General features: G+C 34.4%; 1 protein-coding gene across 8 annotated transcripts in view; it reads right to left on the reverse strand.

Annotated features, from left to right (window-relative positions):
• The window catches only part of CCDC88A (coiled-coil domain containing 88A), a 136,219-nt gene that overhangs the window by 88,281 nt on the left and 30,363 nt on the right, over window positions 1-17,575 (reverse strand). For all 8 annotated transcript variants that reach the window (XM_059187702.1, XM_059187700.1, XM_059187699.1 and 5 more), the window contains exon 3: window positions 9,700-9,808. In XM_059187702.1, the coding sequence (XP_059043685.1) occupies window positions 9,700-9,808 (109 nt within the window). The remainder of the gene's footprint in view (window positions 1-9,699; window positions 9,809-17,575) is intronic.

Below are 17,575 nucleotides of genomic sequence, written 5' to 3' on the forward strand. Positions count from 1 at the left end.
TCAGCTGGAGCTTCTCCTTCTGCCTGTGTCCATCCCACCCCCTAACTTGTGTGCTTTCTCTCGCTCTCAAATAAATAAACAAAATTTTTTAAAAATCAGGGAAGCTATTCATTCTGTACGTACTTACTGTGTGTTTATAATTTGCCAGGCATTGTACTACACTGGAAATAAAGCAATGAACAAAAATCCATGTTCTCATGGAATTTACATTTTAGCGGGGGTAGAGCGAAGAAAAGTAAATAAATGGTTTTGATGATCTATGCTAAGTATAAAAATAATAAAGCATGGAATGAAAAGATTACTGGAGGTAGAGATAAGAAGGTTGCAATTTTTAAAGGCACACAGTATGCAAATACAGAGAATCTGAGAATTTTCAGGACCATTTAAACGAAGTTTCACAGGAACAGGGAGAAATTCTATCTTCATGTGAAAACAATCTAGAAAGATCTGGAGAACAGCAATAAGTAATAAAAATACCAAACAAGAAAGAACTGGCAGAAATTATGTTAATAGGAAAATAACAGTAGAGGTGCTCTGATAGATACAAGTAATGTTATTCCCATTACTTTTTGTTGACTTCTTATAACTTTTCTATTAAAAAATGGTATATTAACTGTATTTTTAGTTGATCATCTAACAACTTTTTTTCCTGATATAGAAGTTTCTGTGAACTAAAGTTCAGTTGCCAAAGCACTGCAAGAAAGACTATTTCATGTTTGTGCCAGACTTCCTCTAAGTTATCCATAAACTACTTGCACAGTAACAAGTTAAACACTTCCAGCCAAGGTCTAGGCTCATCTCTCTTTCTTGAGTCACACACTAAACAAAATGCTGTTACTAAAACTGCACATTACTATAGTACTAAATATAAGTTTCAAAGATTTCTAAAATATAAGAGTGTCTTCTTTAGGACTCTTACAACCTATTTTAAAAATTCAAACATAATTACATTTATCATAATATTTGTGTTTGTCCTTTTATTTATTTTACTAGGGAAAAGCATTAAAGGGGCACATGGGTGGCTCAGTCAGTTAAGTGTCTGACTCTTGATTTCGGCTCAGGTTATGATCTCACGTTATAAGACAGAGCCCTACATCGGGCTCGGTGCTGGGCAAGGAGCCCGCTTAAGATTCTCTCTCTCCCTCTACTTCTGTAACCCCCAACTCCCTCTCTCTTTAAAAAAAAAAAAGAAGTGACTTATTTTATCATATTTTAGTCTACAGAAAAAAGTAAATGGATAGCATTAAAAAGAAAGAACATCTGACCAAAGTGTCAAAAATATGATGGAAAATAAAGTATGCATTGTATATAAAACAAAAGGTCCATTTCTTTGGCTACTAGGTTTTACAAATTTTAATAATCCACATGTTGCTTATAACAGATGTTAAACAAAAATCTTTAAAAAGTACCAGTTTTCTCTGCCAACCAGATTAATGGTATAAGACCATTTTGTTTTTAATATTAATGACATCAACCATGCAAAAATGTCCTAATAAATTTAAATTTCCTAATAGAAAGTGTTATTTTCTTTCTGAGCCTCAAATGATTCAGCTTATTATTTTAATGGTGGTTGAAAACCATCTTTACTTCTTTTAGTACTTATTTAAACTGTAGCCAGGAATGCCTGGGTGGCTCAGTGGGTTAAAGCCTCTGCCTTCAGCTCAGGTCACAATCCCAGGGTCCTGGGATCGAGCCCTGCACTGGGCTCTCTGCTCAGCAGGGAGCCTGCTTCCCCCTCTCTCTCTCTGCCTGCCTTTCTGCCTACTTGTGATCTCTGTCAAATAAATAAATAAAATCCTAATAAATAAATAAATAAACTGCAGCCAGAGTAGTCAAGGCAATCACTAGCTGCTGACAGAATTCTAAAAATGGACTAAGATTTTTACTTGTAAATTGTGTCTCTGATAATCAAATTCACTAACTTTCATTCACAGGAATAAAAATAACTTTAAAAAATCCAGAGACTAGGTAGTTATACATAATAGCTATAACTTCCTTACTTCTGACTTGAAAATTTTCCAGTATTTATTGGCAAGACAAAAAGAAATGCTTGCTGTATATGGATCAAGTGATTATCTGAAAAGGTCTGAGCTGCCACTTAAACATGAACAAGTATATCAAATCAACTTCACTTAATCTCATCATAACCAGTTATTTCTCTCAAGACCTCGTACATTACTCCTTCATTGTTCTTATTTATCACAATCAAAATTATTTATATAGTTATTTACTCATCTATTATCCCTCTAATATAACCATAAGTTCTGTAAGAACAGGGACATGGTTTGTTGTGTTCACCACTGTAGCCCCAATGCCCTGGCATTCAATTTACAAGTAACAGAACAGAGGGAAACTGCATGACATTACAATTTTTACTGAGCTTTTACATGTTCTAAATCAATAAAATGAAAAAAAGGAAGAATATGGGCACTTAAATTTACCTATCATTACTGAAAAGATAAAATAAAATAATTCCTTCCACTCACAATCATCTCAAGATTATCTGTCACTTTTTTTTTTCTCCCTAGGAATCATTTCTGCAAGATGACCCTAATTCTTACCAAGACACAGACTTGTGAATTTTAACTCACCCAAATTCACTTTCCTTTTGTGAATCAGAACCACCATAATGTGCTAAAATATTTTACCTCAGTACTTTTTCTGAGGAATGTATGATATATAAAATATATGTTTAATAGTTTAAATAAATTTGGGAGAAAAGTCTGATCTTTTCAACAGATAGGTAATTTAACAGGTGACAAGAACTGCACTGATTTAGACCTTAACTTGAAATCTGTCTTATAATAAACAAGGCCAGGAGTGTCTTGGTTGACATATATGAGGGAAAAAATTTAGTATGTCAAGTAACTGTGTAAGTAAGACAGTTGATCTATTCCTGAAGATACTTCAGAAGTATCTTGACAGGGGCAGGGAGTGTGGGGTGTCTGGGTGGCTCAGTTGTTAAGCATCTGCCTTTGGCTCAGCTCTGCTTTGGGCTCCCTGCTCTGCAGGAAGCCTTCTTCTCCCTCTCCCACTCCACCTGCTTATGGCTTACGTTCCCTCTCTCTCTGTGTCTCTATCAGATAAATAAATAAAATAATAAAAAAAGAAGTGTCTCAGAAACATTTTATCTAAGAATATGAAACACTGGGTTGATGGCAGAAATGGTTTTGTAAACTGGTACTAAAGGAAAAACACAAGGAATTGGTACATGGAGAATTTCAACCTTCAGAATATTTTATGTTTTAAATATTTGAAACAATAGTGACAAAATGTTAAGATACTCAATCACTTCTAACCCTAAGGTAGTCCACTGGTATTCAAACTTCCATTAATGAAAAGAAAAGGGTATAACTGGTCACCCCGCAAATGTTAATGAAATATTTACAGATGTGTTTTAAAAAATGGTGATAACTCAACACAAGTCAAAAATGTTATTACTAAAATCACCTGGCATTATAAGCATTTAGACTTCTCAGTTTTGGCACTATTAACATTTTGGACTGGATGATTCCTTTCTTAGGTAACTGTGCCATGCATCAGAAAATACTAAACTGCTTTCCTGGCTTCTACCCACTTTATACCAGTAGTATTCCTGTGTGTGAAAATGTTTCTCATCACTGCCAAATGTCCCCAAGGGGATAAAAACACCCTCCATTGAGAACCACTTATCGAAAATGTTGAACTGATGAATTTCACAATTTGCTCCTCCCCAAATTTCTTGATGACTACAGCATCATTAGATTAACATGATTAATAAAAGGTAATTTCAACACCTGGCTTTAGGCAGGAGGAAGACAAAAAAAAACAAGACAACAGTAGTTTCATAAAAAATAGTTCTACATGTTACAACATGAATGAACCTTGAAATCTATGCAGGTAAGAGAAGTCAGTAACAAAAGACCACAAAGTATACAATACCATTTTTAAGAAATGTCTAGAAGAGGCAAATCTATGAAGACAAAAATAAATTTTAGCAATTGCCTAACACTGAGGTAGTGGTAGTGTGGTGGTGGTGGTGTGTGTGTGCAGGGTAGGGAAAATAGGAGTAACAGGGTTTTTTTTGGAGGGTGACAAAATTATTCTAAAACTGGTTGTACTGATGCCAGCACAACTGTCTAAATATACTAAAAACCACTGAATTGGAAATTTTAGATGAGCTAATTATACAGTATATGAACTGTATCTCAAGAAAGCTGTTTAAAAAAAAAGCAATAGTATACAATACAAAATTAGGTTGCACTGACAACTAATTTAAGATTCTGATGCAGAAATCCTTTTGCCCTCCAAGGAATCTCACTGAAATTTTCAAGGCAAACCTCCATCTCCCTAAAGATAATATGAAACCAAAAATCTAGCATTGTTTTAGTAAGAACAAAATTGATGACTATCAAAATAAGTCACTGTATCACTTAATTTACTCATTTGTTTCAAATCTAAAAATACTGATATGAAACAGATTAAAAGACAAAATAGAAGTCTTATTTACTCACATCAACTTGAGGAAGATAACAGCTGGAATACTGGCAAGTAATACAAAAAGTTTATAAAAAGTCTAGCATAGACTTATTTCTGGCAACAAGGAGTATTAGATATTAGAAAGGAAGGAAGGAATCCAAAAATCCTGGATAATTTTTAAAAAATTATTTTCGAATGACTGAACTAAAAAAATAAATAAATAAAAAGATAATTCTCAGTTAAAAGATAAAAAAGAAAACAAAAAACTGAACCCTACAAAGGAAGACAAGAAAGAAGATGTTTTTCTTGGTCTTTGGTAGAGACTAAGGAAGGTTATTTCCCTAAAGATTTGCAATAATGTACTACCAGCTCAGAAAAAAATACAAACACATAAATCCATAATATACCTATCTATAAATGCAGAGAAAGAGATTCAGAAAGACATATATTCAGATGCTAATAGTGATAATCTCCAGGCACTGGAACTATGTTTGTATTTTCTCATTTTTTCTACATTTCTACAGTATACAAGTATCACTTCTAAAATAATATGGAGCTACTTAAAATAAAGTGGTTCTGGGCTGGTTGCACAAAAGAAACAAATCCTCTCTGGAGCAATAATCCTTGGCCCAGACACATAGTATTCCCACAGATAAATCCCCTCCCACCCAAAATAAGGTCAAAACACACACACACACACACACACACACACACACCACTGCCACTGCTACTACCACAACCATGAGAAATAGCAAGCTAAAAACAAAAAGTATTTCAGATCACCACAGATCTGACTTCAGATTTTGGAATTGTCAGGCATAAAACAAAAACAATAACAAAAACAAAAACAAAACAAAAAAAGAGTTTTAATTTCTAAAGAAATAACAGAATTAAAAGAATAATAAAACAAAAAAGCAAAGATAAAAAGAATCAAACAGACCTTCTCCAAAAGAAAGATATAGGGTCGCCTGGGTGGCTCAGAGGGTTAAGCCTCTGCCTTCGGCTCAGGTCACAGTCTCAGGGTCTGGGATCGAACCCCACATCGGGCTCTCTGCTCAGCAGGGAGCCTGCTTCCACCCTCTCTCTGTCTGCCTCTCTGCCTACTTGAGAACTCTGTCTGTCAAATAAATAAATAAAATCTTTAAAAAAAAAAAAAGAAAGATATAATTACTGAGTCAAAAGTTAATCAGTGGGTTAAACAGAAGATCTGACACATAAGAGGCAAATTAGCAAACTGGAGAGACAGATCTCAAAAAAATACTCAGAATGCAGCACAAGACTGATAAGGTAAAAGAAAGTTTAACAAACATGGGGGATAGAATGAGAAAGTCTAATTAACATGTAATAGTAATATCTGAAAAACAGAATAGGAGAGAGATTTCAGAAGAGAGTATTAGCAATCAAGAGAGAAAAAGGACAGTTTAACCTAAGAACAAAAATTAGACTTATGGCTGACTTCTCCAGAACAAAAAGGAATCCCAAGAGAGGAGAATAAAGTCTGCAAAACACTGAGAGAAAAATAATTGTTAACAAAGAACTGCATACCCAATAAAACTATCTTTCAGAATAAGGGTGAAATAAAGGCATTCTCAGACAAATAAACACAGAAATTTTACCTTCAAAAAGCCCTCTCTAAGGGCACATACCTCAATATCATCAAAGCCATCTATGAAAAACCCACCGCAAATATCATTCTCAATGGAGAAAAACTGAAAGCTTTTCCGCTAAGGTCAGGAACACGGCAGGGATGTCCATTATCACCACTGCTATTCAACATCGTACTAGAGGTCCTAGCCTCAGCAATCAGACAACAAAAGGAAATTAAAGGCATCCAAATCGGCAAAGAAGAAGTCAAATTATCACTCTTCGCAGATGATATGATACTATATGTGGAAAACCCAAAAGACTCCACTCCAATACTGCTAGAACTTATACAGGAATTCAGTAAAGTGTCAGGATATAAAATCAATGCACAGAAATCAGTTGCATTTCTCTACACCAACAGCAAGACAGAAGAAAGAGATATTAAGGAGTCAATCCCATTTACAATTGCATCCAAAACCATAAGATACCTAGGAATAAACCTAACCAAAGAGACACAGAATCTATACTCAGAAAACTATAAAGTACTCATGAAAGAAATTGAGGAAGACACAAAGAAATGGAAAAATGTTCCATGCTCCTGGATTGGAAGAATAAATATTGTGAAAATGTCTATGCTACCTAAAGCAATCTACACATTTAATGCAATTCCTATCAAAGTACCATCCATCTTTTTCAAAGAAATGGAACAAATAATGCTAAAATTTATATGGAACCAGAAAAGACCTCGAATAGCCAAAGGGATATTGAAAAAGAAAGCCAACGTTGGTGGCATCACAATTCCGGACTTCAAGCTCTATTACAAAGCTGTCATCATCAAGACAGCATGGTACTGGCACAAAAACAGACACATAGATCAATGGAACAGAATAGAGAGCCCAGAAATAGACCCTCAAATCTATGGTCAACTAATCTTCGACAAAGCAGGAAAGAATGTCCAATGGAAAAAAGACAGCCTTTTCAATAAATGGTGCTGGGAAAATTGGACAGCCACATGCAGAAAAATGAAATTGGACCATTTCCTTACACCACACACAAAAATAGACTCAAAATGGATGAAGGACCTCAATGTACGAAAGGAATCCATCAAAATCCTTGAGGAGAACACGGGCAGCAACCTCTTCGACCTCTGCCGCAGCAACATCTTCCTAGGAACAACGCAAAAGGTAAGGGAAGCAAGGGAAAAAATGAACTACTGGGATTTCATCAAGATCAAAAGCTTTTGCACAGCAAAGGAAACAGTTAACAAAATCAAAAGACAACTGACAGAATGGGAGAAGATATTTGCAAACGACATATCAGATAAAGGACTAGTGTCCAGAATCTATAAAGAACTTAGCAAACTCAACACCCAAAGAACAAATAATCCAATCAAGAAATGGGCAGAGGACATGAACAGACATTTCTGTAAAGAAGACATCCAGATGGCCAACAGACACATGAAAAAGTGCTCCATATCACTCGGCATCAGGGAAATACAAATCAAAACCACAATGAGATATCACCTCACACCAGTCAGAATGGCTAAAATCAACAAGTCAGGAAATGACAGATGCTGGCGAGGATGCGGAGAAAGGGGAACCCTCCTACACTGTTGGTGGGAATGCAAGCTGGTGCAGCCACTCTGGAAAACAGCATGGAGGTTCCTCAAAATGTTGAAAATAGAACTGCCCTATGACCCAGCAATTGCACTATTGGGTATTTACCCTAAAGATACAAATGTAGTGATCCAAAGGGGCACATGCACCCGAATGTTTATAGCAGCAATGTCCACAATAGCCAAACTATGGAAAGAACCTAGATGTCCATCAACAGATGAATGGATCAAGAAGATGTGGTATATATACACAATGGAATACTATGCAGCCATCAAAAGAAATGAAATCTTGCCATTTGCAACAACATGGATGGAACTAGAGCGTATCATGCTTAGCGAAATAAGTCAAGCAGAGAAAGACAACTATCATATGATCTCCCTGATATGAGGAAGTGGTGATGCAACATGGAGGCTTAAGTGGGTAGAAGAAGAATAAATGAAACAAGATGGGATTGGGAGGGAGACAAACCATAAGTGACTCTTAATCTCACAAAACAAACTGAGGGTTGCTGGGGGAGGGGGTTTGGGAGAAGGGGTTGGGATTATGGACATTGGGGAGGGCATGTGATTTGGTGAGTGCTGTGAAGTGTGTAAACCTGGTGATTCACAGACCTGTACCCCTGGGGATAAAAATATATGTTTATAAAAAATAAAAAAATTTAAAAAAAAAAGCCCTCTCTAAATAAACATTTGAAGGATATACTTCATAAGAAAATGATACCAAAAACAATTCTGAGATACAAAAGAAAATTATGGAGCAGGGGGGAGGAAAATACATAACTTGATCTAAAGGAACACTGATTCTATTTATTTAACAGTAATTTTAATATCTAATTTATGGGGTTTTTAAAAAAGAACAAAAAAGACAAGAAGGGCTTAAAAAAAATCATAAAGGAGAACTGGAGTTAAAGTCTTCTAAGATCATCGTGCTATTCCATAAGAGTAAAGATATTAATTTTGGCCTTTGCTATCGTAAAAATTGAATGCATAATTTTGAGAGTGGCCTTTAAAAAAACAGAAGGAGGGTGATAAAGATTTAAACCATTAGAAAAAAATATGTGGAAACAAGTACTTATAAATGATATAATTTTCCATAATAATTAAAAAATTCAAAACTCATTTGCATTTAGTCACATAACTCTCAAGTGGATAAAGGCAAACTTGACAAATCTACCATCATGGGAGAATCCAACTTTACCTTTCTGAGTAAGTGAGACATCAAGAGAAAATTAAACAGGCCACAGAAGGTTGAAAAATGCAATTAACAAACATGTTTGCTCTGACTCTGTACCCAAACAACTGGACAGTACCTATCTTTTTGAAGCGCAGATCAAATCTTAATAAAAAGTGAAGACATAATAGGCCAAGCCAAGTAATTATTAACAATTGTCAAAAAATTAGCATCATACCAACCATATTCTTTAAACAAAAATAAAAACCAAAAGAAGTCTGCTTGAAAAATACTTATTTTAAATAACTCAAGTGGAATAAAAAACCACAACAAAAATGAGAAAATACACAAAAATAAACATTTAAAAAAAATACAACATACCAAAATTTGTGTGATGCAGCTATAGTGATTCCTAGAGGTATAGTGATAGCCTGAAGAATGCTCATACTTAAACTCTGAAATATGCATCCAATTTGTTTTAAAAGGGACAATAAAAAGTATAAGTTTCAGAGTCCAGAGTGCTCACCATAAAATGTGTATGTTTCAAAGACATAATTCAAGTAGCTTAATAAATTGTTGCATTATTATAAAGCTCTCAGAAAGTGTGAACTGGTTTTAAAAATTCATAAAATAGAATAATTATTTTTTAAAATTACATAATTTTAAAGTGCTTGCTTGTATCTTTAATATTACATATGAAATAAATTATATCAATATTGCTCTACCTCCAGCAAATAAACCAGTATCTGGCACATAATAAGCATTTAGTATATGTTAGTTGATGATACTCACCTTTTGTTATTACAGAAAAATGTGAATACACAGGCATTTATTAAAATACTAAATAAATTTTTTAAAAAGGATCACTTACCTGGTAATAAAATTTTATCTGTCTCACCAAAATGGAAAGATTATGAATTCTAAGTGAGGCATCATTGTTGACTTTTTTATTTACTCTCTGACTCTCCGATTTAGGATTACTGTAAGAAATTTAAAAAAGATGTTTTAAACTAAAATTATATTGAAATATACCTAACACCCTACAGATGACTGAAAAGAACCATAAAATACATTTTTCCTTTAAAAAATTGCGTGTCCACATGCATTAAAGAGACAATCCAAAATGAAGATGATTTTTTTGACATGTGTTCTATGCTTCTAATTAATATAAATGCATTTGATATTTTTAGGACAATGGCAAAGTAAATTTGAAACATAAGTCAGATATTGCTCTTCATTCTCATTTTGTTTCTCTACCTTCCTGGGATGAATAACCTCCTACTTCCTTTGAATATATTTATTTCCATCACCCAAAATAAATCTATTTAAATCAAGAATGTAAAATATGAGCTAATAATCAAGAAATGCTCTATCTTCTCACTGAATAATGGGGACTATATTTGAGCAGGCACTGTAACACAGGAATTAAAGAATGCAGTTATAACATGGGTTAATACTTTAATCTTGGGTAAACTTTACAGATTCAATGAAAGCAAATGGTTGAATGATTCTGAGGTAGCAGAAACTGAGGAAAAACAGACCATGGTTAAGAATGTGAAATTCAGGGCGCCTGGGTGGGATCGAGTCCCGCATCAGGCTCTCTGCTCAGCAGGGAGCCTGCTTCCTCCTCTCTCTCTCTCTCTGCCTGCCTCTCTGCCTACTTGTGATCTCTCTCTGTCAAATAAATAAATAAAATCTTAAAAAAAAAAAAAAAAAGGGACGCCTGGGTGGCTCAGTTGGTTGGACGACTGCCTTCAGCTCAGGTCATGATCCTGGAGTCCCGGGATCGAGTCCCGCATCGGGCTCCCAGCTCCATGGGGAGTCTGCTTCTCTCTCTGACCTTCTCCTCGTTCATGCTCTCTCTCACTGTCTCTCTCTCAAGTAAATAAATAAAATCTTTAAAAAAAAAAAAAAGAATGTGAAATTCAATGACACCAAAAACAAAAACAATATAAACAAAAAGAAAAAAAATGAGTGTTAACTACATAAAACTAAAAAGCTTCTGCACAGCCAAGAAAACCATCAACAAAATGAAAAGGCAATGTATGGAATGGAAGAAAATATTTTCAAATCATATATCTGATAAAGGGTTAATAACCAAAATATATAAAAAACTCATACAACTTGATAGCAAAAACCAAACTAATATTAAAATGGGCAGAGGAATTGAATATTTTCTAAAAAAAGATCTACAAATGGCCAATAGGTACATGAAAAGGTACTTAACATCACTACTCAAAAAAATGCCAATCAAATTCATTACCCTCACATCTGTTAAAAGAGCAACAGCAAAACATCAAAAACATAAGAGATAACAAATGTTGGCAAGGATGTGGAGAAAAGGAACTCTTCTGCACTATTATTAGGAATGTAATTTGTTGCAACCACTGTAGAGATTCATCAAAAAATTAAAAACAGAGCTACCATATGATCCAGCAACCCAATTTCACAATATATAAGCCAAAGGAAGTGAAAGCAGGATCTCAAAAAGATACCTGCAATTCACTGCAATATTATTTACAATAGCGAACTCAGAGAAACAACCATCTATCAACAGATAAATGCACAAAAAAAATGTGAGATACATACCATATATATTTATACACATGTATTAGAGTTATTATTCAGCCATGACAAAGGAGATCCTGCCATTTTCAACATACAAATGGACGTTGAAAACATTTGATAATAAACCAGGACAAATACTCATTTATGTTCTTTTTAAGAAGAACAGGAAATCCAAGTACAAGTGGTGGCACTAGAACAGAAGGGATGTTGATGACAGAACATAAGCACGTACAGCTAGTTCCATACTAGGGGAAAGTGGCCAGGCTGGAGAAGGACATGGCCAAGTGAAATGGCAAACGTGAAATCAGGATTCCTTATGCAAGGGCTGAACGCATAGTATCATAAAGCAAAAATCTCAGCAGTTGTTGGGACACAGTACTGTCTCCTGATTATGACTTTAACTGCTACACCTCCACACAAGAATGTAGAGAAGTAAAGAAATTGATACCTATACAATAGAGAAGAGGAACTCAATAGAACCTCTCATTCCTTAACCCTTCCCTTTTTTACCTAATGCCTTTATACTTTATACCCCTAATGCCTTCAGTTCCTTCCCCAGACAGATCAGACTGTATGGTGCTTTAATTTAAAAATTCTCAAACTTTTAGGCCCCAAACTTTTATTTTTGTGGCTGTATTTATTGTAACAGAATTTAAAACTGAGAAGATTTCACAGCTCTTTACTTATTAACTCATTTTTAAAAATAATAAATTACATGTTTAAAAATATCAAATAAAAAGATTAGTGAGAGGAGTAGCATTGTTTTACTATTTTTACACATCACTTTAATGTCTAGTTTAAACTTGAAAAACAGGCTTGCTCATCTTTGTTTCTGCATTCATCTATTGTTTGTGGTATTTTGGTTCATGTACATGAAGAAAATTTAGCCTTACCAGGATATGTACTTAGAAGTAGAAAGACCCTATGGAACCCTGCGAGGATCCTCAAACCATACTCTGAGAATTATTGCTTTACTTCAACTATTCTTTTGCCAGATTTCCCAACATATTGATCCTTTGTCATATGACCAAACTCACACAGTCAATCCCCAACACTGCATCAGTTCAGCCATATTCAGTGAGATTGTTCACAACACTGAATGAGAAAATAATACAACAAAAGTAAGTTAAAATATCAAGTAGGAATAGCTAGCATCAAATTTGCCCTCTTGCCATAAAAAGATAGAAAACTGTACAAAACATGAAGTAACAGTTTCAGACTTTGGACAGCAGAGAATGTAATGTTATAATCCCTCAAAAGGTTCTCTTTAGTGACGCAAAGGCATTTTCCAGAATGAGGTATTGGGAGGGGTAGCCCAAGCCTCACTGAACTTAAGTACCCAAAACTTAGAGTTCAAGGAAACTAAAGTAACTAAAATTTTCAGAAAAGAATACTGGAGATAGGAAACTATCCTAATATATAAGAGAGCTCCAACTATATGCAGTGAAGATTTTTGGCTAAATATGAAGTTGGGCATATGTACCCCTAAATTTTACAAGACTGAGGAGAGGACAACCACAGAAATGCTATAAGCTAAATAACAACCAAAGCTCACAAAGTACAACAAGATATTCAAGTTCTGACCAGCCAGAGTGTAAAAGAGACCTTTACAAACACCCAGAGCATTTAGTAGAGAAACCTCAGAAAATTATCTTAGAAGTAGGAATAATCTAGCAGTTGAGTAAAAACTATCCCAGAACCTCCCCCCAAAAGCTTTCAAAATAAGCCTTCAAAGGATCAAGTTAATTACAAGCAACTTGACAACATGCCAAAACAAAATTCATCACTCCTGAGAGGATAAGACCCAGACACATCATAATGTAATAACCAAAATGTCCACTATAAAATCAAAAATTACTAGACATATAAAGAAGGGGGGTGAAAAAAAAAGTGATTTGTGACCAGGAAAGAAAAATGCAAGGTAAAAGAAACAGACCCAGAAATGAAAGAGATCATGGGAAGAGCAGACAAGAACTTATAAAAAGCGATTATAAATATAGCGACCCCTTGAATGACAAGGGATTAGAAGTGCTGACCACTTGCACAGCCAGAAATCTACAAAGAAGTTTTGATTTTCCCAAAACTTAACTACTAATAGCTTACTGTTGCTCAGAGCTTTACCAATAACATAAAGTCTACTGATACATATTTTTATATGTATATATACTGCATTCTTATAACAAAGTAAACTAGAGAAAAAATTAAGAAAATTATAAGAGAAAAATATATTTATAGTGCTGTACTGTAGTTATTACAAATATCTCTATCCATGCAGTTCAGACCTGTTATTTAAGGGTCAACCATACAGTAAAGGACTTAAAAGAAAACATGAGCATTATGTGAGGAGAAAAGGAAACTGTTTTAAAAAAAAACCCAAATGGAACTTCTAAAGCTAAAAATTACATATCTGAAATGATAAATTCACTGCATGGGCTTAACAGTAGATAGGAAACTGTTTAACAAAAGATTAGTGAACTTGAAGACATAACAATAAAAAAAAAAATCTAAAACAGAGGGGGAAAAAAATAAACCAGCTGAAAAGAATGGAGTTTAAGTGATTTATGGGGCAATATCAACTTACAGAAAAATTGCATGGACAAGTAGACTTTTTTCCAAACCTCTTGAGAGTAAGTTGCTGTCCTGATATCCAATACCCCCCTCCCCAAATTTTGGTGCTTATGTTCTACACATACAATTATTAAAATCAGTAAATTAACAATAATATTTTTCTATCATCCAATCTTTAGAACGCACTCAAGTCTGTTATTCCCAGATAATGAATGGATATCCTTTATAAGAAAAGGATCTAATTCAGAATCACACTTGTCATTCAGTAGTGTGAATTTTCATCTTTACTTTCTTTCAGTTTGGAACAGCTTCTGTCTTTCCTTGAATTTCATGACCTAGGCATTTTAAAAGGTTAAACCAGTTATTCATAGAATGTCCTTCACTTGAGTTTAACTAATTAGACTGTGTCTGACTCATAATGAAGTTCAGGTTATGTATCTTTAACAGCAAAAACACAGAAGAGATATTGTGCTCTTCTCAGTACATCCTAAGAGATGGTGCAAGATTTCATTTTGTCTCATTACTGATGACACTCCCTTTTATCACTTGATTGAATTGGTAACTGCCAATTTCTTCCATGATAGTTATTTTTCTTTGGTCATTATTATTTTGTGAAGACATACTTAGTAACTATGTCAATAATCTGATCAATTTATTTATTTATAACAATACATACTCATGATTCCCTATAATATTCAATGGATCATAGTCTATTACTATAATTACTTTGATAAAAAATTGTAGATTATCTTTTCATTTTGTTGTTTCTTTTACTGTGCATAAATTTTTATTTTGATGCAATCCATTTGTCTAATTTTGCTTTTGTTGCTTGGGCTTTTGGAGTCACATCCATCATGAAGCTCTTCAAAACTAATTTATAGTTTTCTCTGGCAAGAAATATTACATATATGCTTATTAAATGCCTCCTAGTTTTTACCATTAGAATGAATGTAGTATTTTAAAAATATTTTTACTAATAAGTTATTACTAATATATGAGTGCTATCAATTTTTGTGTATTCCTCTTATCTTTGGAAACCTTGCTGAACTTTCTTATTCTCATAAGTTGTCTGTTGGTGCTTTTGGAGGTTGTCTTGAATATAATTTGTAGTTTTTCCAAATTGATAATCAATTTTCCTAACACCAATTACTAAAGACCTTATTTCTCATTGATCTCTACGATATATTAGATCCCCATGAAGTGTGGGCCTACTTTTGGAGTCTGTTGTGTTCCATTAGTCCAATTTTCTATTCCTGTCTTTAAGAACTTTTTAACATTACTATAGGTTTATTATTATCATAATTCAACTAGTGCAAGCCCCTCTCTTTTGTTTTTAAATTGTCCTGATTACTGTTCTTTTCTCTGAATTTAGGCTCTTTATAAGGTTCTAGGAAAAACCTGATTGAGAATTATTAGGATCTTATCAATAATAATTATTTGAAAAGACTGATATTTGCATTGGTAAAATTTTCAATTTCCCCACAAAGATCTCATATTTCTAAATAATTTTTTATCTGTGTTTTTGTTGGAGAAATGAATTTTTCTATTATATTGTGTATTTTGTCACAATACAGTGTATAACAGGAAAACTGTAGCTATTGTAGATTTCACTTGTGATTAACCACTTTCCAATTTTATTTATTTAGTTCATTTTCTTGGTTTTCCAGTATAAAGAATGCTTTTATCAACAGCAAATAACAATTATCTCCTCTTCTCCAATCTGACACCTCATTTCTATTTCTTTACTTACTGCATCAACAAATAATGAAGATAAGGGCTGTCCTTATCTTGTTCTCAAATTTAATAAAATGGCTTTTAATGTTTCACCCTTTATGTATAAAGTTTGCTGTAATTTTTTGATATACACCTTCTTTCAAGTTAAGTTTCCTCCTATTCTTTATTCAATATCTGAATGGGTGCTGAATTTTACCCAATTTTTCTTACAACTATTCCCATGTGATTCTTCTTCTTTAATATGTTAATGTAGTCAGTTACATTGTTACATCTTCTAACACTGAGTCATCCTCACATTAATTGTACAGACTGATTAAATAGTATAAAAACCATTCCCTCTTTTTGGTACATAGGACTTCTGATATTTAATTATCTTCAAGCCTCTCACTTTCTCACCTGACTATAAGTACCATGACAGCAGAAATCATGTCTTATTGACATTTTTTTTTAGATTTTATTTATTTATTTGACAGAGATCACAAGTAGACGAGAGAGGGAGAAGCAGGCTCCCTGCTGAGCAGAGAGCCGAATGTGGGGCTCGATCCCAGGACCCTGAGATCATGACCCAGGCCGAAGGCAGAGGCTTAACCCTCTGAACCACCCAGGCACCCCCTTATTCACATTTTTAATCTCTAAAAATTAGTATATATCCTAACAACATTGTCTGAATAAATAAAAATAAGTAATCGACTAAGCACAGTGTTTCAAAAATGGCTGCTTCCTAATAAGAGTTATGAGATGACATTCTCCAAGCTAACAACTCATTTGGCAGCCCAGAATAGAGACTCCCCATGAAGGTTCGTGTCCCAAAGATCAGCTGAATAACAGAGTCCTAACCTACAATTTGAGATATACAGAACAAGGAATAATAGTAGTAAGAAAGACAAGCCCAATCTGACCTGTGACTAATTTATGTTTAGTGCAAGGGAATTAAGGAATAGCCCAAGGCAAATGAGTATAACTGGAGAAGTGGGCCTCCAAGGTAAAAGCACCAACCAGAACCAGTTACTTAAAAAAAAAAGGAGACTGTATTGCAGAAGTCAGATTATGTGGAACAGGAACAAACAGCAGCATGGGCAGGACGTCACGGTTAAAAACACAGAATGCTGAAGGGAAAATCTTGTCTTTTATAATCAACTCTGATACATTTAGTAAGTTAAACAAAGACTCACTGAGTACCTACTGTGGCCATATTAATGTATAAAAGCATAGTTTAGTCAATCTATCATTGTGGAGAAAAGTATACAGATAATTGTAATTGGGAGAGGAGAGTAAGAAAAACTATAGTAACAAAAATGTTAGGTAAACCTACAATTATGTAAATTTCACTTGTAATCATAGAGAGTCAGTAAATATCTCTCTAGCCTTCTTCTTTTTATTTTCCTTGCTCTGTATGTGAATCCCCTTACCTACCTATCACCTGTGACTGCCTCCTAGTCATACACTGATAATAGACCTAAAAAGTCTTTTATAGTTTAATAAACCCAGACTTTTAATTCTGACAACAAGTATTTAAGAAAGATTTCAATATTGGGATGCCTGGATGGCTAACTCAGTTAAGCATCTGTCTTCGGCTCAGGTCATGATCCCAGGGTGTTAGGATCCAGTCTTGCATCAGGCTCCTTGGTTGGCAGGGAGCCCTCTAGCCTGCTTCTCCTTCTGCCTGCTCTGCCTGCCACCTCCTTTTCTTGTGCTCTCTCTGTGACAAATAAATAAATAAAATCTTTTAAAGAAGAAAAAAGGAGAAGAATCAATGAAACAAGATGGGATTGGGAGGGAGACAAACCATAAGTGACTCTTAATCTTACAAAACAAACTGAGGGTTGCTGGGGGGGGGGGTGTTGGGAGAAGGGGGGGTGGGGTTATGGACATTGGGG

The sequence above is a fragment of the Mustela lutreola genome, chromosome 9 (genome assembly GCF_030435805.1).
Source record: "Mustela lutreola isolate mMusLut2 chromosome 9, mMusLut2.pri, whole genome shotgun sequence".
Classification (NCBI taxonomy): Eukaryota; Metazoa; Chordata; class Mammalia; order Carnivora; family Mustelidae; genus Mustela; species Mustela lutreola.